The sequence below is a fragment of the Trichomonas vaginalis genome, chromosome III (genome assembly GCF_026262505.1).
Source record: "Trichomonas vaginalis G3 chromosome III, whole genome shotgun sequence".
Lineage (NCBI taxonomy): Eukaryota > Parabasalia > Trichomonadida > Trichomonadidae > Trichomonas > Trichomonas vaginalis.
This window is the reverse complement of record NC_067205.1, coordinates 10,839,449-10,859,423: the sequence shown is the minus strand read 5'-3', so window position 1 is coordinate 10,859,423 and position 19,975 is coordinate 10,839,449. Positions and strand designations below refer to the sequence as shown.

The 19,975-nt window shown below is 35.0% G+C and overlaps 15 protein-coding genes and 3 pseudogenes across 18 annotated transcripts, besides 3 other annotated features; 11 read left to right on the top strand and 7 right to left on the bottom strand.

Moving 5' to 3' along the window:
* Window positions 1-16,405: part of a mobile genetic element that runs on past the window's edge.
* On the top strand, window positions 273-674 carry TVAGG3_0679330 (uncharacterized protein; the record flags this gene model as incomplete). The annotated part of the gene is made up of 1 exon (XM_051242670.1): window positions 273-674. One exon carries the CDS (start codon window positions 273-275, stop codon window positions 672-674), a length of 402 nt encoding a protein of 133 aa, XP_051089257.1.
* Window positions 694-846, top strand: TVAGG3_0679320 (uncharacterized protein; the record flags this gene model as incomplete). The annotated part of the gene is made up of 1 exon (XM_001317669.1): window positions 694-846. The coding sequence occupies one exon, from the start codon at window positions 694-696 to the stop codon at window positions 844-846; it is 153 nt and encodes a 50-aa protein (XP_001317704.1).
* On the top strand, window positions 1,494-2,303 carry TVAGG3_0679310 (uncharacterized protein; the record flags this gene model as incomplete). The annotated part of the gene is made up of 1 exon (XM_051242669.1): window positions 1,494-2,303. A coding segment is annotated over one exon (810 nt), but the record flags the coding sequence as incomplete, so codon positions are not given.
* On the top strand, window positions 2,345-3,268 carry TVAGG3_0679300 (annotated as a pseudogene). The gene has a single exon. A coding segment is annotated over exon 1 (924 nt).
* On the top strand, window positions 3,464-3,631 carry TVAGG3_0679290 (DNA/RNA polymerases family; the record flags this gene model as incomplete). Its single annotated transcript, XM_051242668.1, has 1 exon — window positions 3,464-3,631. The coding sequence occupies one exon, from the start codon at window positions 3,464-3,466 to the stop codon at window positions 3,629-3,631; it is 168 nt and encodes a 55-aa protein (XP_051089255.1).
* On the top strand, window positions 3,686-3,952 carry TVAGG3_0679280 (uncharacterized protein; the record flags this gene model as incomplete). The annotated part of the gene is made up of 1 exon (XM_051242667.1): window positions 3,686-3,952. A coding segment is annotated over one exon (267 nt), but the record flags the coding sequence as incomplete, so codon positions are not given.
* On the top strand, window positions 4,028-4,546 carry TVAGG3_0679270 (uncharacterized protein; the record flags this gene model as incomplete). Its single annotated transcript, XM_051242666.1, has 1 exon — window positions 4,028-4,546. One exon carries the CDS (start codon window positions 4,028-4,030, stop codon window positions 4,544-4,546), a length of 519 nt encoding a protein of 172 aa, XP_051089253.1.
* Window positions 5,104-5,484, bottom strand: TVAGG3_0679260 (uncharacterized protein; the record flags this gene model as incomplete). The annotated part of the gene is made up of 1 exon (XM_051242665.1): window positions 5,104-5,484. One exon carries the CDS (start codon window positions 5,482-5,484, stop codon window positions 5,104-5,106), a length of 381 nt encoding a protein of 126 aa, XP_051089252.1.
* On the top strand, window positions 6,586-6,873 carry TVAGG3_0679250 (organellar and viral DNA polymerase type B; the record flags this gene model as incomplete). The annotated part of the gene is made up of 1 exon (XM_051242664.1): window positions 6,586-6,873. One exon carries the CDS (start codon window positions 6,586-6,588, stop codon window positions 6,871-6,873), a length of 288 nt encoding a protein of 95 aa, XP_051089251.1.
* On the top strand, window positions 7,593-8,003 carry TVAGG3_0679240 (organellar and viral DNA polymerase type B; the record flags this gene model as incomplete). Its single annotated transcript, XM_051242663.1, has 1 exon — window positions 7,593-8,003. One exon carries the CDS (start codon window positions 7,593-7,595, stop codon window positions 8,001-8,003), a length of 411 nt encoding a protein of 136 aa, XP_051089250.1.
* Window positions 8,464-8,898, top strand: TVAGG3_0679230 (uncharacterized protein; the record flags this gene model as incomplete). The annotated part of the gene is made up of 1 exon (XM_051242662.1): window positions 8,464-8,898. One exon carries the CDS (start codon window positions 8,464-8,466, stop codon window positions 8,896-8,898), a length of 435 nt encoding a protein of 144 aa, XP_051089249.1.
* TVAGG3_0679220 (protein of unknown function, DUF4106 family) lies at window positions 8,921-9,610 on the bottom strand (the record flags this gene model as incomplete). Its single annotated transcript, XM_051242661.1, has 1 exon — window positions 8,921-9,610. A coding segment is annotated over one exon (690 nt), but the record flags the coding sequence as incomplete, so codon positions are not given.
* On the top strand, window positions 9,827-10,273 carry TVAGG3_0679210 (uncharacterized protein; the record flags this gene model as incomplete). The annotated part of the gene is made up of 1 exon (XM_051242660.1): window positions 9,827-10,273. One exon carries the CDS (start codon window positions 9,827-9,829, stop codon window positions 10,271-10,273), a length of 447 nt encoding a protein of 148 aa, XP_051089247.1.
* TVAGG3_0679200 (protein of unknown function, DUF4108 family) lies at window positions 10,290-10,709 on the bottom strand (the record flags this gene model as incomplete). Its single annotated transcript, XM_051242659.1, has 1 exon — window positions 10,290-10,709. The coding sequence occupies one exon, from the start codon at window positions 10,707-10,709 to the stop codon at window positions 10,290-10,292; it is 420 nt and encodes a 139-aa protein (XP_051089246.1).
* TVAGG3_0679190 (Poxvirus D5 protein-like family) lies at window positions 10,748-11,383 on the bottom strand (the record flags this gene model as incomplete). Its single annotated transcript, XM_051242658.1, has 1 exon — window positions 10,748-11,383. The coding sequence occupies one exon, from the start codon at window positions 11,381-11,383 to the stop codon at window positions 10,748-10,750; it is 636 nt and encodes a 211-aa protein (XP_051089245.1).
* On the bottom strand, window positions 14,581-15,336 carry TVAGG3_0679180 (annotated as a pseudogene). Its single transcript has one exon. A coding segment is annotated over exon 1 (756 nt).
* TVAGG3_0679170 lies at window positions 15,369-16,204 on the bottom strand (annotated as a pseudogene). Its single transcript has one exon. A coding segment is annotated over exon 1 (836 nt).
* Window positions 16,406-17,231: 826 nt separating the features above from the next.
* Window positions 17,232-18,215, bottom strand: TVAGG3_0679150 (kinase-related family; the record flags this gene model as incomplete). Its single annotated transcript, XM_051242657.1, has 1 exon — window positions 17,232-18,215. The coding sequence occupies one exon, from the start codon at window positions 18,213-18,215 to the stop codon at window positions 17,232-17,234; it is 984 nt and encodes a 327-aa protein (XP_051089244.1).
* An 859-nt stretch (window positions 18,216-19,074) lies between these two features.
* Window positions 19,075-19,899: a mobile genetic element.
* A 36-nt stretch (window positions 19,900-19,935) lies between these two features.
* Window positions 19,936-19,975: part of a mobile genetic element that runs on past the window's edge.

The following is a 19,975-nucleotide window of genomic DNA, read 5'->3' as shown; positions in this document are numbered from 1 at the left end:
ATGGTATTTGTCAACAAATATTGTCAAAGCTGCTAAGATATCTAAAATATTTTTGGACTGTAATGGTATGGCTTCACAGTATCTTGTGTTTTGACCGACAAATATTAGCCAGTATGGTGGTCCATCTGTTCTAACTCTCGGAATGTTTTCCAAGATATCCATAAACCAAGCATTTGGTGTTGAACTAAAGATTTTTATCATGAGTGCTTTCTTTGTCGCTTTAGAAACATAGGGGTCCTTGTTTGGATTCGTCATTTTTTAACCCATAAGAAATGGGTTTATTTGGCGCGTTAGCAGGAGTTGCATCTAGATTTTTACCCGCAGTGGGAACAATAGCCAGAGGTGTATTTGGAATTGGAAGGAAGATTTTGAGTACATTAGGTATACTTAAAGAGAAAGCACAACCTATTATACAAACTGTACAGAAAGGTTGGGATGTAGCACGAGATGCAACAAATCTTATTCCAAATCCTGAAACAAGAGGAAAAGTTCAAGGATGGATGGACAATGTAGGAAGACAAGCAGGAAACTATTATAACAAAGCAAATGACTACTATAACCAAGCAGGACACTATATGGACCAAGGTGAAAGATTCTTTAACAGAGGATATAACCATGCACAACAGTGGGTAAACAATAACCAACCTCAACCGCCTCAAACGTGGGGAATGTAAAGTTTTTTACTGAGATGAAATGAACAATACAGCATTGAGACAAATGGGTTCAAGATGGATTTGTCGGCTTCCAGCAGTTACACAACGTGTTTGTCAAGTTCTTCCTATACCTCAGGAAGTTTTAGACCGACTTAAAAAACAACAACAACCAGTTGAAAACAAACCAAACTAAAATTTTTTACTGAGATGAAATGACCGAAGAAGTTGAAACGGTAGATTTGACACCACAAACAAAAAGTTCAGAACCATTGTCAAAACCTGTCAAAGAACTTACAGATGAAGAGAAAAATTCAATAATAGAAAGTGCCAGGTCTGGAAATACAAACTCTAACTATAAAGTCACTTTTCATAAAAATGGAACGGCAAGTATCTCAAAAAAGAAACAGACTCTCACAAATAAAATATTGAAGTCTGAAGGAGCTTTCGAGACAACAGATGGAAAAGTTTACTTCACTGACCAACAGTTCATTATAGAACATCTCATTGACTTAGAGTCGAAATATTCTAAACTTTACAACAAACACAAAAAGTTGAAAGGAAAACAAAAACAAATGGCATATGATATTTATGAAGATGTTGACGACACAACTGTTCCTGCAAGTGAAGTAAAGTCAGAGGAACCGAAAAGTGACGAAAAACCGATAGAAGAAGAGAAACCAAAAACTGAAGATAAACCAAAACCAAAGTTTAGTTTCCAAACTAAACCAAGTCAACCTTCATTAGCTGGTATGGGTTGGCGTCAAAGACTTATGGCAGCAGGCGGTTATGTAAAGTAAAGAAAAAATATTTTTTTATTTTTATAAAAATGCCCCATATAGAATGGATAGAAAATCTGCTAGAATAAAAGCAGAGTTGCAAAGATATGGTTGGAGAGTTTCGAAGAAGTTTAAATATAGGAAGGGAAGACCCATAAAAGTCTATGACAAATTGTCTGGTCTTCGCTACGAAATGGATTTGGAAACAGCACGTGCAAATTATCCAAACAGACTAGAGAGGTTAGAAGAAGAACGTCTTATGGACATGCCTTTCGATGTTAGTGAACCTCAAGTTGAAGGACACGACGGCTTTGCCAGATTCTACTGGAAACATGACGAACAATTGCATCCTTTGAGAAGGAAAAAAGGAAAAGGTGAAGACACACATGCTCCCATGGAAAGAACAAGATATGCATATGAGAAGTACCGTGAAGTTAGAAGTCAAATTACATCCGGTCGAACCTTTACAGTAAACTTTGACGAAGGAAAGAACAAAGAAGGCTTCATGGGTGTACTTGCTGCCATACAAGACGGAAATAAGAAAGGACACAATCTCAGATTGACCATAACAGATTTGGATGGTCACATTTACTATGCACATGGCAATGAACAAACAGCCGCAAAACTTCTTGACGCTTTCAAGACTACAAAGAGAGAACAAATGGTTGACTCCGACTCAGACATTTTGAATGCAATTGAAGGAATTGCAAGTATCAAGTTCGAATGGTACCAACCTAACCCTCAAGCAGTCAGACAACATGCTGGATACTTCCCCTTCATAAATAAGTCTGACATTGACTTGACAAGGTATGGAATTTACAATTCAATTGAAACAATTGTCAACGAACCTTGTATTCTTACATGTCTCAGGAACTCTGGTCTTGTTTCAGAAGAGAAGATGAAGTATCTTGAGTCATGTGTGAAGACAAGGTACATTCTCAGAGGTCAATTGGCAAAAATTGCACCGTTGGCAAATGTCAATATCCGAGTCAACATACCTACAGCTAAAGGTTCTTCACATGACGACTATGTTGTTGACTTCAAATTGCCATGGTTGAAGATTGTAATTGTCCACAACCACTTCATGTTGAACGAAAGTCTTACAAACCCATTGTTCGGAAAAGGCAAGTGCAACATTGTCAGAGCTGTAAACATTCTTTTCGAGAAAGGTTTGTTGGAACCAATTCCAGATGACAAGCTGACAGAAACTTTTGTACCAAAAGACGAAACAAACTTTTCACTGTTAGCAAGACCAAAAGTTGTTCCAGACAAAGTTCTAGTACAAAAGAAGTACACAATTCCACAAGGAGTTGGATTGTTCGGATACCAACCTGAACCAGAAGAACTTCCAATGAGGTTGCAAGAACTTCAAGATGCTATAAACAAACTTCCATTGAGACATCCAATTGACGTCAAATTGTATTGGAGAGCATCTGAGTTAGGTCAGAAGGTTTTATATGAAACAGGTTGCTTCGACGATGTTTATGAGATAACAGGAGAAGTTTCTCAGAAGATAAGAGACTCACTTGAATTTCCACAAACTGGACCAATTGGTTGCGACAAGTTCGACTCAGATGAAAAGATATACTATGTCGACCTTAACGCTGCGTACATGAGGTTTGTCCAATATATTCCGACTGGAATTCCAAACGAAGATGGTGAGTTCCCGGAAGGAACTATACAGTTGGAAAAGTCATACAACAACTGTATGATATTAGGAAAGCTTCAAACCCCAAACTTGCAATGACACTCAAATTGCTTATGAATTCGACATGGGGATATTCCATTAAGAAACCTCAAGAGATGAAGAGTAAACATTATGAGAAGGTCGACAACTTTGTTGAAAGGTTTTCTCCTTTTGTTTTGAAGTACGAGTTCACTCAAGGTCAAAGTGGCTTAGTAACCACATTAAAACCTATTGTCGAACATTGGTCTTACCCTCAGTTCGCAAAAGCAGTCCTTGACGAGTACAACAAATTCTTCTCCGAAGTCAAATCCAAAGTGAAGGTTTACTATGAGAACATTGACGCACTTATGACGAACGAAGAAGGATACAACAAACTCATTGAAATGGGTTTAGTCGGTGAGAAGATGGGCTGTTTTAAGCTAGATAAGGTATTTTCCGAAGTTCATGTCCTCTCCAAGCGTAAGTACTGGGGTATACTTGAAGACGGCACAGAAATAAAACATTGCATGAAGTAAAAAATTGCATGAAGTAAAAACGTTTTTTAAACCATATATTTTTACATATATTAAATGCTTCAGGTTGAAAAACAAAGAACAAAAGTAGCAGATACAAAACCGTTAGACTATATCTTTACAAATGCTGGTAGGACTATTTCAGATGAAGAAATTTCATCCCGAGCATACAGGTTTGACTATCCAATTCGTTGGCTTCAAAGTCCTTCAGATGCAAAGGCAATAGGATTTAGAAGAGTTTTGTTTTCAAATAGAACTAACGCGTTTATGTTCGCAGTATATTTTCATGGGCAGTATAAAGGTTCTGATGGTCTAATAGACAAATTTGATGAAATGAGGATCTTTACAGTTCGTTCAGACGAAAGTCTTGAGAAAACTCTAAATGACTTTCAAACTCAAATGAACAAATACTATTGGGAATTTCAAGAAAAATACGACTCTTTACTAAATGGAACATACTATCTGAAACTAGAATATGACAAGATGAACTCCACCGTTTCATTTCAAAAGATTGAAATTAACCCTCCAAGAGATACAGAGTTTTTATTTTGGAAAGTAGACAAACGTTCTTGGGCACAATTTCTTCGGTTACTAAACCAGAACGAACCATTACCACCAGATGGTCCATTTAAATTTATACTTCCACCAGCAGATTTGACAGTTTATAGAAACGTGTTTGACCCTCAAAATGTTATGTGTCATGCAAGTTTCAGTTCAAGCAACAATAGTTTTCTATGTATTGGTAAGGACGTTTATGACTTTGCTTCTAAATTCTACGAACCACCTAGTAACAGTTTCTCTGACTTTCAAGTTTGGTTCACAACAAATGGTGTGCAGCATATTATACCATTGTACTATGACTTTTATCTCGAATTGTCTTTCATATACAACTACGGAAAAGTGCTGAAAAAGTATTGAAAAATATATTTTAGGGTAGCATGTTAGATCTCACCTGTTTTTTCACCTAATTTTTCACCCTCTTGAATTTTCATGAGGGTAGAAATGAAGGGGTCACCATGTCACTCGGTCACTCGGTCATTTAACATCTTTTTGAAAATGGTGACAACATGACATTTTGACAACAGTCGGGAAAATGTCAAGACTTCTTCATCGTAATGAGTGTAAATGAACCAAAAATATATTTTAGGTGAAGAGGTGAGATCTCACCTGTTTTCTCACCTCTTTTCTAACATCGTAGAAAACTCATGAAATTCCTTAAGATAGAAAAAAAGTGAGTTAAAATGAGATGTTTACTGAAGGGGTCACCATGTCACCATGTGTCACCAGGTAAACTAACTTCTTTTAAAAAATGAGACAACATGACATTTTGACAACAGTCGGGAAAATGTCAAGACTTCTTCATCGTAACGAGTGTAAATGAACCAAAAATATATTTTAGGGTAGATGGTTAGATCTCACCTCTTTTCTCACCCTCTTGAATTTTCATGAAATTCCTTAAGATAGAAAAAAGTGAGTTAAAATGAGATGTTTACTGAAGGGGTCACCATGTCACCTTCTGTAGTTATGTAGAATGGTTGACCAGAGAAGTGTAAGAGTCCTCGGAGAATTTGGTTCATTCTTGGGAAAGGGTTCTCTCTGTTTGGAAGTAGTATCCAAGGACGCTTGGCAAAGAACTTGAGAAGAGCTTCTTTCTTTGCTTGCTTTATGTCGTCGTAGGCTGTCCCGTCTGGTATTTGAATTGGAATTCCGGTTTCAATTTCGATTTTCAGCGCACCTCTTCCAGACAACCAGAAGCCGAGGGACTTGTTGGCTTTGTCCTTGCCCAAGTACTGCTTAACAACTTCATTTATCTCTATAAGGTAAATTGCCTCATCTAATGGCTCGATGTTGTCCATTGTTCTGTTTCAGAACAATACTTGTTCTGTTTCAGAACTAGTCTTGTACTTTTTCAGAACAATACTTGTTCTGAATCAGAACAATATTTGTACTGTTTCAGAACAAATTTCCCGTAAAAGCTCTCAATTTGTGAGAAAAATTTTCTGTTTCAGAACAATATTTGTTCTGTTTCAGAACAATATTTGTACTGTTTCAGAACAATATTTATACTGTTTCAGAACAATATTTGTACTGTTTCAGAACAATATTTGTACTGTTTCAGAACAATATTTATACTGTTTCAGAACAATATTTGTACTGTTTCAAGACAATGTCCGACGTACCACCAAAAAATATATTTTATGTTAGCATGTTAGATCTCACCTCTTTTCTCACCTGTTTTCTCACCTCTTGAATTTTCATGAATTTCCTTAAGATAGAAAAAATAAAGTTAGTTTTTTTAAAAAAATATTTTTTATTTTTATTGTAAGAACATGTTAGCAACAACTTCACCAAACTCTTTAGTCATGAATCCAACATCTATGTTAGTAGAGATGAAAAGCTTCATTCCTTCTTCATATACTTTTGAAACAGAAATCCAGAAGATAAAGCAGGAACTTTTAACAAGTACTTTGGACTGTTGTGCAAAAGATGAAACAAATGAACAGTATCTTTATGAAATGGAGGACCTCATCGACCATCTACCTAAACTTCCTGAAATACAACAACAAAAGCTCACTATTCCTGAATTCGATGAAATAGAAGTAAAAACAACCGACTCAGTAGAAATAAAGAAGTTCATACGAAAGGTAAACTATGAGTTTCTTGGATTTCATTGCAACCACAAAGTCATGGACAAAGATTGCGACATGGTATATAAGAACATCTCTGACATATATAAATCTGAAGAATTTAAGACCTACGACAACTTTGTTTCGTTAGTTGCTGAATGTGTATGGCAGATAAGAGATAAAGATAGAAGAGGTAAAGTATGGAACGAACAAATAAAACCTGCATGTTTTGAGTTAAAGAAAACCATTGACGCTATAGTTGTACTTGCAGGACAAATTTCAATGTACAATGCTAAAATGAACCCGCAATGTTCTAAATGTAAAGCGGCAATGAGGAGATATAACTACTCCGTCAAAGAGATAGAACGTATGCGAAACGACTATGCTGACTTAAAGAAAGAAGTAGAGAAACCAGCAGAAGATAAAATGGACATGTTAGAATTTCTGAACAAAAACTATCCAACAGCTGACGATTTCCTTCTATCTGATGTCAAGAAGAAATATAAAGAAACATTCGGCATTGTGAAAACATTCGATGTACTAAAAGAAGAAATAGAAGCTACAAAACTGTTTAGAATTTCAAATATACATCGTACAATTCATGTAAAACGCTTGTGAAAAAAACAGGTGAGAAAAGAGGTGAGAAAACAGGTGAGATCTCACCTCTTCACCTAAAATATATTTTTGGGTCATTTACGCTCATGTTTGACAAAACATTTACACTCATTTCGATGAAATCATGACAAAACATATACGAAGAAGTTTATTTCCTGGACTGTTGTCAAAATGTCATGTTGTCACCATTTTCAAAAAGATGTTAGTTGACCGAGGGACCGAGTGACCTGGTGACACCTAAAAACCATCTACCCTAAAATATATTTTTGCCGAAAAAAATGACCAAATTTCATTATATAACTGTTATTTTTTTACCAAGTGAACTTTGACACTTCGTCAAAAAAATCCCTAAAATCGTAAAAAAATGACCAAATTTCATTATATAACTGTTATTTTTTTACCAAGTGAACTTTGACACTTCGTCAAAAAAATCCCTAAAATCATATCTTTTATACAAGATAGAAAAAATAAAGTTAGTTTTTTATAAAATATTTTTTTATCTTGTATGTAAGAAACAGAAAATGACAAACATTGAGTTTGAAATAGTTAAAAAGATAGACAATGACACCAAAATGGTTAGAATTGGTGATTTAAACGTAAGATACTCAAAGAAATACAAGAAATATTCTTTGTCAGACATTATATCTCCATCTGGAAAGAGAGCATTCGACTGGGTTAGAATTGCTTCTACTCAGAAAATTTTGACAAGAAATCCTGAGCTTATGATATCAGTAGCATTTCATGGAACAAGAGCATATCTTATAGACAAAAGTCTTATACCAATAGTTTTGTTATGGTTAGACCCAGTTGTTGGATATAACTTCATAACATATGGTTCATTCGATACGGAACGTTGCAGTGAAGGCTTACTTTACATCGTTCAGAAACCGAAGGACTTCAATACAAAAAGATATAAGATAGGAAGAACATATAATATAACTCTAAGATATGACAGTACAGTCAATAGAGTCAAGGTTGTGTTTGTTAACGATATGAGAGCTGCTGAAACAGAACTACTTGAAAAGTTTGAGAAAATGTATGGTGCTCCCACGAAAGGTAAAGAAACGTTTGAAGTAGATGAGATAGATAAAGCTATAAAATTATTTGACGAAGTTGCTGAAAAATACATGTAAAGCGTTTATTTTTGGTCTTTTGTGAAAGTCAGGAAATAACGCTAATTTTTTATAAAATATTTTTTTTATTTTGTATGTAAGGACAGATATGTCAACATCAGAGAACACAACAACAGTTATAGTCCATGAAGCTATAAATGAAGAATACGAGTGGGTTCAGTTTAACAAACAACTCCGTCTCATTCGTTCGGTCAAAGATGACATGTACCAAATGCAAAGTATTTTGAATGCTCTTCGTTCTACAAAGCAAGCATATCATTGGTTTGAAAACCAACAGACAAAAGAACTTTTAGAAGAATTTCCTCATATGTTTGCGACCCTCGAAAAACCGAGGAACGAGATTCCATACGAAAATCGTAAAAATTTGCCAAATGGTTTGAAAGGATATTATGTACATAGACTTTTAGTAAATGCTGTAGCAATGTGGGCTTCACCTCGTTACGCTTGTTATATTTTCATGATGTTAGATGAAATTCATAGACAAGAACGTGAAGAGATGGAAAACAAGCTTGAAGCAAAAGACAAAAGCCTTCAGAAAAGAATACCACGTTCGGTACCAAAAGGAAAGGAAAAGAACTATAAGTATATGATTTATACTGAAGAGATGGAAAATGAAGAAGACAGAGATATGGTTATGTTGCATTTAGTCAGAAGAAACAACAAAAGCTTTTACGACCTTGCTAAGATTTACAAATCTGACAGAAATTGGTTCTATCGCGAAAACTTACCGATTTCAATGACACCGAATGAAGATGTGAAACAAATAGTTCAAGATACGTTACCTCAAACACACTATGATATTAAAGGTTGTACAATACTTACCTTCAAAGAAGATTTGCCGCTACTGAAAGAAAAAATAACAGAGTATTTTGACAACTTCAAACAAGTAGAGTAAATGCACTCTTTATTTTTCAAGCTTGACTTTTTACAATTTGAACTTTGTTTGCGTAGATGTGAATTCTGAAAGAAGTATGAGGGTCTTGTATGACTTTGTACTTCTCCCATAGTTCATGTCTGTCAAACTTACCTGCCATGGACTCTTTCATAAGTTCCATGAAATCGTCTTCGGACAATCCGGGGAAAAGTACAATGTCAGTAAGTATTCTCTTTACATCCTTACTTAAACTCTTGGCTGTCTGTACACAAATGACAACTGAGATGTTAAAGTGTCTGAGCTTCTTAAGAATTCGACACATGTCTTGTTCTCTGTTCTTTAACAAAGGATGAGAAGCAAAGTCATCTAAGATAAGAAGACATCTGTGAGGGTAAGTCTTCCAATCGTAAGATTGCAATTTCTTCGAAATGTATTCTATCTCTTTCTGTTTGTTTCTGAAGTGTTTCTTCTCTAATATTCTCTGCATTTCCTCATTTGGGTCTTTGAACTTAGAATTTATATACTCATTTATAGCATTATACTTCAAAACTCTTCTTTGGTACTTCTTTATCCAATCTAACAACTCAGAGTCTTTTATACATACTAACTTAGACTTCTTTATAATATCTTTGAACGAATTGACGGTTTGGTCAAATTGACCAGAAGTACTACAAATGACAACTAACTCATAGAATGGGTTCTTCTCATCTAGTTCTTGTTGTTGTGCAGCCATTTTAAGATAAGTGAAAGTCTTACCAGACCCAGGTGGTGCAATTAGACCTGTTATACCATTCTGAGCAAATAAGAACTTGTCATGTATGGGTTTTATCTGAGCATTTTCCAACTTCACCTTGTTCTTGTTTAAAACATTCTCAAATTTTTTGTCAATGTCAGCAAACTTTTTTTCTAACATATTTTTAGAAAAATTAAAATTTTTATCTTTTAGAAAATGTCTAGCGATTTCGCTATCTATATTCGAGACAAACTTTTCGACAGCAAAACATCTGTCGACCATAAAATCTTACATAGTGTAAACAAGAAAGGTGAATTTGTTCTAAAGTTCTGTTTCTGGGAATATGACAAGAACCATAAAACATTAAGCAGAGCAGTCTTAAAATTTGTCAATGACAGACTTGTTGACAGAGATGACGCCTCTTGGAGAGATGAAGTCCAACAAAACTTCTTAGAATGCAAAGAAGACACATGCACTGTTCTTGAAGATGAAATAGAAAACAGAATAGAAGAGCTATTAAAGGACAAAGAACTTTTACAAAAATATGGTTCTGAGAAGTTTGACATAACTCCACCAGAAAAGAAGAAGAGAGAAAAGAAAGAAAAGAAAGTAGAAGAAGAAAAGAAAGAACCAGAGCCAGAGAAGAAGAAATTTGACATGTAAAAATAAAATTTTATTTTTAGAACATTTCTGGGTCAATGTCAATGTTCTCTTCCTCTTTAGGAGCAAACACTGGCTTAGACTCTAAAATCTTTTTACCCAATTTACCTTGAACTTCTACAACTTTAGACTCATAATATTCATAGTCGTCTGCTTTCTTTGGTTCATAAGGTATAACAAGTTTGTATGCTTTACCTTCTTCGAGTTTTGAGAACCTTCTGTCAAAACTTTCTTTGACTGCTAACAAACCTTCTATGTCTAAGTCTTCAAATTTCGCACCATTTTTAGTCACAATAGCAAACTTAACTGGTTCGATGTTCCAAACTTTGCTGAATGAAGACTTTTCAAAATGGTAGAAGTAAACATTCAAATATGTGAATGGGTCTAGTTCTTCTTTAAGTCCTGACATGTACTTGTTTACTGAGATGAATTTTGTCATCTTTTCTATCGGATAAAAAAAATATTTTTTTTAAAAATTTACTCAGAAAAATTTTTCTTTGTATATACACCATTCTGTACGTCTAAAAGACTTTTGACATTTGCCAAGAATGTTCGTTTAGACGCTGTCATATAACCATACTCTTGACAATATTGTTTATACGAATCGTACAATGACCTTTCATCTAAACACTCAAAGTCAGTTTCATCTATGAACAGTTCATATACACTCTTGTTTGCTTCTAACAATGTTTGTCTCTCTTCGGTATGTGGAATTTGTCTTGGATTGAACTTAGAAATATCTAATGTCATGAAATATGAGAACAAGTGGTTGTAAAAGTCAGATGTCAAAGTTTCTGCTAAGTCGTCAAAATATTCTGTATCTTGCATATGAGAATCTGACGTTCTGACAACTACATATCTTCTGTCAGAACTTTCTAACTTCATCGGAACAGCATTGTTTGAAACCATAATGAAGTTTGCAACATTTTCACAAACTCTTTGGTCTTTATACTTTCTTTCAACAACTCCAACTTTGTCTGTTATAAGACTCTTCAAAGCATCTGAGTTCAAAACTTTTGTTGTATCTATACTTTGAAGTTCGTTACATACTATAAGTTTCATATTCTCTATTGAAGAGTTAAATTTACCACAGATGTTTTCTAAGTTTGTCATATTCGGGTTCGAATAACCTTCTAACAGTTTGCACAAAATATCTGTAAAGAATGTGTTCTTACCTGTTCCTTGTTTTCCAATTATAATGAGAGCAGTTTCATTTTTAGCACTTGGATGTTGTAAGATGTTTGCAAACCAACATAAGATATACTCATAGACTCTTTTCGTTTCCATTGCATATAATTTCTTTGACATGGTCTAACCAAGCTTCTATAATATTTTCTTTCCATTCTACTTGTTCGTATTTATATCCAGTGAAGATAGAATAGAAGTTTGGAGAAGGTGTATAGAACTTTATACCTCGAACTGAAAAATCTTCTAACTTTGACAATAAGATATCCCAAGCATCTAACATCTTCATGCCAACTTGTACGACTTTTATTTTCTTAAGTTTCTGTTTACATTCTTGTTCTGAAACTATTGTTGCTCTTGGTTTGTTAAAGACTACATCCCATTCTTTCATAACATAACATTCTGGGGCAGATCGACATAAATGACTAAACGTTTCAAATTCTCGACTGCTTTGTTATAGTCTCGAAATGGACACATATTTCTGAACGCTTGGAAGTCATAAAAATCTGAAACATCTATTCTGTACATTTTTATAAAAAAAAAAAAATATTTTTTTTATTCTTGAGCTATTTGTTGTTCTTGAGCTATTTGTTGCATTTGTTGTTCTTGAGCTATTTGTTGTTGAAGTTGTTCTTGTAATACAATACTTTCACCAGTTGCATCTTCCAATTCGAAACTTTCTGCCGTCATTGACAAATACATAGGACATAAAAGTTTTACAGGAACAAAGTTTGCGTCAACTAATGTCAACGTTATACTTGCCAAAGTGTTTAAGTTCACTAAGGTTGAAAATTCTGCATTCGAATGAACAATAGGCAAACCAGCAGAGAATGTTATTTATACGCATAAGTATCTTTTGGTCATAGTAGTTTCTGTCGACATTCGAATAGCACTTTGAACCTAAGTTTGAAACAATATATAAAATAGGTGTGCTTAAAGTCAATGGAACAGACATTCCTTGTATGACACCTTTTCCTGTTATAGGAAACTGTTGGTAGTAAAAACCAGATATAAGTTTTGTATTATAGCTCATATTGTTTATAGTAAACTCAGTCGGACATCCAAACATAATGAAACCTGCTCTAGTTGCAGCACATGTTACACTCGTCCTTAAAGTATTAAATAAGTCAACAAAACCTGTTGGTGGTATATCTGAGTAAGTATCTTCAAAGGAGTATTTTTTACCATTCACAACAATAAAATCTTCTGGTGTCAAAAGAGCAAAACGGCTTTAGTCGTCATTGTGTTTAAAGTTAGTTTACAATATCGTCCTTGAGGACTTTGTAAGTTTGTTGTTATAGAATTATATGACTCAGGGTTTTTAGTCGTAATAGTATAAACCACTATGTCTTCTGCCATTTTACTTAGCAAATAAATTTTAATGAAATTTGTGTCGTCAAATATTTTTATAACGTCTGGGAAACTATATTTTAAGTTCAACGTTTCACCTCCTTTCATAACGTATATCTTTCAATGACATTATATGAAACACCACAGCAACTAACGTCGGGTTCTATTTCTTTGATGTTTATATCGTCTGCCTCTGTCAAAAGTTTCAATAGTTCTTTCAAAACTTCATGAGGTGCAATGACATATGAGTTCACTTTTACAGGTTGTGTTCGACCAAGTTTAACATTATACCTAAAGCTTGACAAATCTTCTCCTGAGTTTGAAGTTTGTTTTTCAGTTGTTGGTAGTCGTTTCGAATATCTGCAACAGAACTTAAGTCTCTGCTAACTTCAGGGTATGTTGGTTGTTCTTTTACAGGAACTATTGTTATACCATCTTGGTCTTCGTATGGTTTCCCACTTCAACATCTCTTTCTTTGACATTGACAACAACACTTTGACTGTTTGTTTGAGTTGGTGAATTTAACTTCACATCTGCCACCGCCATTAACCTTTTGAAACACTTACGCTTCTATTTTTCGGAAATGACATTTTACTTAGAATAAAAATATGGACGTATTTCGAGTATCTCTTCGAATTGAAGCAGAACAAAGTTTACACACACAAACAATACAAATACATTGACAGAATAGTTCTTTATACAAACAATGGAAAATGTTATAGAATAGCAGTCTTTGCTGAACCAAAATATTTTCATAAAGCAAAGAAAGTTGGTATAACTGAAATGGTGAAAGTTCTTGAAGCAGACAAAATATAACAACAAAACTTACAGATATTTCTAAAGGTAAGTTTATAATACAATTTTATGTCAAAACTGGCGTACTGTCAATATTTGACGGAGAGAAGTCAGTTCAAGAACAACTTACTGACCTGCTGCCAAAATCTGCTCGATGGAAGCTGTCGTTATGCCAATCTGAGGAGCCCCAGCAGGTTTCATCGAACGAATCTTCAAAAGAGCATCTTCCGTGAAAGTGCTATTGGTTTTGTAAACTTCTTTGCTTTCAATTCATCTGGACCGTCTCTGTCACCAGTATATTGTATTTGAACTGTACCAACAGTTGAAATACCACCCATAAAGTCTTCTGAGTCAGCAAATGGAATGCCAAGCAAAAGTTTGAGATGGTCTCCATTTGTATATTGAGTTTTTTGACCTCCTGTATGGGTCCATACTTTCACATATGGCATAATAGAACTTTGCATTTCAGGGTTAATGGTTGTTGTGAATTGTTGTTAAGTTCATAGCATCTAATGTCAAGTTGTATGACCTCATATCTTCAACTGTAGAATATTCTTCTCTTGGATAATATTTGCCATCTATGTTTATATGATATTTAATACCAGGGTTGTAGAAACAAGAATAGTCATTTATAGTTTCGTCTGAAACAGTACAAACATAGTATCTGCATGTTTCATTGCAGTTGTTAAAGCAATATCTGTTCTTGCACCTGGGTCAGCAACTTTGGTTTCCAACTTCACCTGCAAAGTCTTTGACAGATATTTGGTGTATAGGGAACATAAGTGGAACGCAAATATATTTGGCAGCTAAAGCATTTGAAATATCTGGGTCCAACATATAGAGTGCAAGTCTGCTTTCTATTCTCTTGCATTCAAATTTTTCGCATGTGTGAACTTAACTGGGTCCCAAGCAGTTCCCAGCAGCATTGAAATATAAGTTTACTTCAGTGTTGAGTTTGAGAAACCAAAGTCTAAGTCAACTTTGTCTTTGCAAAATTCGGCGAATGACGTTTTATTTGTTCCCTCTACGTCTGTAATAGTGAATGGGTCTTGTGTTGGTGCAATGACTAAGTTATTTTTGCTTGGAGTAAGTTCAATAGAAATTTTTCCTGCCCAGTTTGGCAAGTATCTTAAAAACCTGAAGATGAGGAAAGATGACAAAGGAACTCTAAGTTTTCAGTTTTACTTTGGTTACTGCTGCTGCAGTTTGTCCAGAAAGGTTAACATAAACTCCTGGAACGTTAGGGTCAAGTCTTCTTATTTTCTCAATAGTTGCATATTGGTCTGTTTGTTCTCTAGCTTGTGGTTGTACTGAGTTTCTCAAAGCGAACCATTCATAGTTTGCCCATGTTACTGTTTGAACTAAGTCAGAGTTAGATATATCTTATATCCCATGAAAACTTCTGGAGCATATTGGTATCCGACATTAGAAAATTCCATTGCAACCTTTCTTGTCAGACAACTTGGCAGAAGTTTTATTTCAATGTCTTGTTCCACGTATAAGAATGAGTTGTCAATAGAAATTATATGAAACCTGTCGCAAGCAATATCTACTGTTGTTGAAGAACCTTCTCCAAACTCACCTACGTTTCCATAAGAAACAGCAGTTGTATATTCGTAAGTTCCAGGAACTATTTCTGACCTTCTAATGGCATTGTCGCATTCGTTATACCATTCGGAAACATTTCCGTTCATGGCATCCAAAACTGTTGGCGTTATATTCTGAGCGGCGTACATTTCATATGGGTAAAAATATAGAATAGTTGAATTTATGTGTCATAATAGAACCCACTCGTACCAAGCTTTACTTTCTTCCTGACTGAGTTTTTAACTCTTCTTTTTCCTTCATTGCCACTACTTTCACTAGATGAAGTTACTTCTTCACTACTTTCACTTTGTTCTACTCTTCTCTTCTTCTTTGGTAACTTGCCCTCTGCTTCAAGTTGTTGCATCTTTGCCTCATGTTCACCTAGTATGTTGTAAATTTCCCATGTCCTTTTTGCCTTTGGGCTCTGGTCGCCCATCTCAGGTAACCTATATCCTAGAAAGAGTTTGTCATAGTTTGTATTTGAGTCTTCGCTTATTGTTTGCATGACTCTTTCCTGAGTTTCCGGTTCAAGCTCTTCAAACAGAGCTTGTCCATATGGAATAAGCTCGTTTCCAAATATATGTTTTTGTAGCCATTCTGGTTTTCTTTCCATGTAACCAACAATATCTTTTGTGAATGGGAAAGCTTTTACCCAACGTTTCAGGCTTGGGTCATTTATTTCTGTAGTTGGTTTTATTTTGTCAAGGAACATGTTTTTCAATACTAACATTTCATTTGGTACTGTCCATTTGAGTTTTCTTAAATATTCATCCCTTCTCAGTTCATTGTCTGCAAAGTAAGTTTTTATGACATTTTGCAAACTTTCGTTTGCAAGGTCATGTACAATAGGTTTCTCTTCCTTCTCTATCCCTAACTTTCTTTCTAAACTCTTCACCAAATATACCATCTCTATGGTTCTGTGTAGTTCTTTGAGATAAATGTTTTAGAACGTCAGGTGTTATATTTCCATCAAGCCATGTTCATTTCATACTGGTTCAAAATATCTGCATCTTTCATATCTTTCAATGGCATTAAAGCCGCGCTGAAAATACCAGCTATATCTGGTTCACCATTGACTTCCATTGCGTCTACAACTTCTTGGAATTGTGGTTGTAAGTTTATGAACCACCTATCCGGGTTAGCTTTATGACCCCATCTCATTGTAGTTCCATAGTCTGCAGAAACAAAAGTAGGTTTGTTTCCATCTTGGTTAGGTTCTGAATGAACTTTAAACAATGTTTCATTTCTATATGTTTTGTTGAAATTTAACCTTTTATTTTCACCGAGTTCAGCCAAAGATTGAACGTTATATGCTCGTAAGTAAAAAGGGTTTTGTATTTGTGTAATTTTCTTTCAGTACTTCCATTCTATGCTGAATATTTTCATCTGATGTTGGAGTCTTTTGTATGTCGGCAAACATTTTTCGATATTCTTCTACCATGTCAGCCGAATTTTTCTTAGACTCTTGGAAAGATTCCATATTCACCTCATACTCTTGTTGAGGGTCAAGATTTTTCGGCTGTTCCAAATCTTCATCTAGTTCTGTGAAGTTAGTTTCCAAAGGAGGACTTGTTCGTTTCCTTCAGGCTCTTCTAGCTGTTGTTGCTGAACTATTTCTTCCATGTCTGGTTGTATCTGAACTTCTTCCTGTGGAGTTTCTTGTACCTCATCTGCTGGCATTTCATATATTCCGAGACCGTTTTTAACAAGTTCCCTATTTAAGTCATCCGCATTCATAACCCTTTCTTCTTTCGTTCTGTCTCTATTTTTACGCGTTTCATGAAGATAGTTGAATTGTCATTTAGCTCTGACACCAAATATCTCGGAGTAAATTCAGTCATGTCATTTGGATGATATGCTATTAAATCATATCCCTTAGCGAGCTTGTATTTTCCAGGTTTGAAAATTATATCCATTTGGTGCTGAACCATAAAGCTAAATAGGTTCGGGTCAGTATTTCCTTCCTTGAACTTTCTAATAGCTTCTTTATATCTGTCACTAAAGTCAAGAGTATCTGGGTAACCATAGTCTTCTTTAAGCATTTTTAAGAAATCTTGGTTTCCTTGTTCTCTACTTCTTTTATGTCCTTGCTCTGTTTGTGGTTGTTGTTGTGGAGGTGGTTGTTGTGCAGGGTTTTGAACTGTTGGTTGCTGTGTTGGTTGTGGTGCAGTGTTTTGAACTGTTGGTTGTTGTGTTGGATTTTGAACTGTTGGTTTTGAACTGTTGGTTGCTGTGCTGGTTGTGGTTGTTGTTGTGGAGGTGGTTGTTGTGTTGGATTTTGAACTGTTGGTTTTGGTTGTTGTTGTGCTGGATTTTGAACTGTTGGTTTTGGTTGTTGTTGTGGTGCATGCCTGTGTCTGTGTCCATGTGACGATGTAAATGTTTTAGGTAGTCCTGGTGCAGGTGCTTCTCTTGGAGGGTTTGGTGGTATATAAGTTCCACCAGCTGGCACATATGTTCCATCTGCAGCATAATGTCCTACCTGACTTTTCGTTTTTAAGAAAGCATTTACTAGGTCTGTTTTGGTCTGTTGTAACTCTTTTTCTTGACTTTCCACAACAGTTGCTCTAACGGCGTCATAGGCACTTTGAACTGCCTGTCTCGTTGCTGCATCTGTTATTTTCGTCATATTTTGTGCTACTTCTCTTAACTCTTTGTCGAAACCTTCAGACTTCAGTTTCTTTCCAGATGAGAAGTCGTTCACTAGTTTCACCTTACTATGAAGAGCTTCGAAGGCGTTCTTAAAGTCAGCATTTGTTAAAGCTTCATTTGAACTGTCTTCATCCGCTTGTATTTTTGTCCTTATTGACCCTATAAGCTGGGCTGCTTTAGCGTTGGCTTGGGTATCTAACCAGTCATTGTTAGCTTTTATATATTCTGCGCTTTTCATTGCCTTTTGCATGGCTGCGTCGTTATTTTTACTTTCTTGTGCTAAGTTTTCATACTGTACGGTTTGGTTTTGCAACTGTAAAAGTTTTTCTGCCTTTACATTTGCTTCAACTTCTTTTTTATACTCATCGCTATCCATATATGTCTTCAGGGCTTTTTGTTTTATCTCTTCATCTTTCAGTACTTTATATTGAGTAGTATGGTTTTTCAAATTTACAACATCTTGTTCCATTTTTGCTACTTCTGCTGCTTTTTCTGACACTTTTTTCGCATATTCCTCTGTACTTAGTTCTTTCAGTTGTTCTTCTTTCTTCTTTTTCTCTACGTTTAACTCATTGAGTTTCTTTGTGTGTCTGTCATATTCTAGTTTCTTTTCGTTTTCACTTATTTGCTTCTGTATGTCTATGTTTGACTTTTTGACATCTGATATTTGATTTTTGAGTGAACTCAAATTCATTTGACTTTGAGGGTTATAGGCTGTTCCGTCTGCAGCTCCACCATAGCCTGCCATTTTCGCTAAAAGTGCCGCTCTTAAACCTCCACTCTGTGCACCAATAACTCTGTTTAAAAGCATAGGGTTGCTTGACATTTGTTGCAACATAGTGGGGTCATTCATCATTTGTTGTTGCAACTGTTGTTGTGGTGTCAGTTTTACTATTGGATGTTTCAATGCTCTCTTCCTCTTACGTATATTCTTACGTAGCTTACGTGGCATTTTAAGTGAAGTTAAAAAGCGGTTTTTGACAGATGTTTATATGACACCATTAATATGATGTAAATAACAACGGTTTTGGTTTTGTCACCGGCTGGTCGGCTGGGGTTCGGTCCTCCTCTACGTTCTTGTGTCCATTTCTTAGGGGCTAGAAGGGGCGCAGCCCCTGGAAGCCCCACTCACCTGACCTCATTTGGGTAGAATACTTATCGAAAATTATATTTATTATAATTTTGGTCGATAAAAATAAGCGGATTCAAAACTGGCAAAAACCCTTTCGGCAATTGAGATTGGGACAAAGTTGCAATTCGGCACTTTTTGTAAAAAAAATGGGGTCATACTCATAATGAATAGAGACTTATAGCCAAGTCTTGATATCATGCAGGGAGAATATACATTGATAAGCAATTATATTTTATAGTAGTAGTATTCAGAAATTCTTACAATTTACAATACAATTTTCAAAAATGGATAAAGACTTATAGCCAAGTCTTGATATCATGCAGGGAGAATATACATAGATAAGCAATTATATTTTATAGTAGTAGTATTCAGAAATTCTTACAATTTACAATACAATTTTCAAAAATGGATAAAGACCAATAGCCAAGTCTTGATATCATGCAGGGAGACTCTCTACAAATACAAAAATTGATTATCATAAGGAAATACAAATTTATCAATTTTCATGTGAAAATTACATAAATTTGTTCTCCAATAAATAGCAATAATATTTTGAATGTTATATTAAGTAATATAGCTTCAGGTAAATAAGCTTACACTTCAAAAATATACTGTTTATTCATTAATTTTAAAAAAAGTCCAAATTATCTAATCTTGCTTACTCTTCCTTTAAACTTCTTTGTGCCAAATTTAATATTGTCTTCAAAGATGGAATAAGGACATTAGGTTCAATCCTTCGGCTTTCGACAATTTCCAAAATGTGTTGAATTAATTTCAAACATTCATCGTGTTTTGAAGCTCTTTGCTCAACAATCTGATTACCTGCCCTTGTAAGAATTCTTACTGCTCTATCTTCATTCAAAACATTAGCGACTTGAACCTTAATAATCGCATTTGGAATCACAACAGTGATGAGAGTTATGACGATATAAAAAAATATTTTATTATACTCATTCGAAATTAAAGTTAGTATACCTAAGTCGTGTACTGTGGCACTGCGCGCC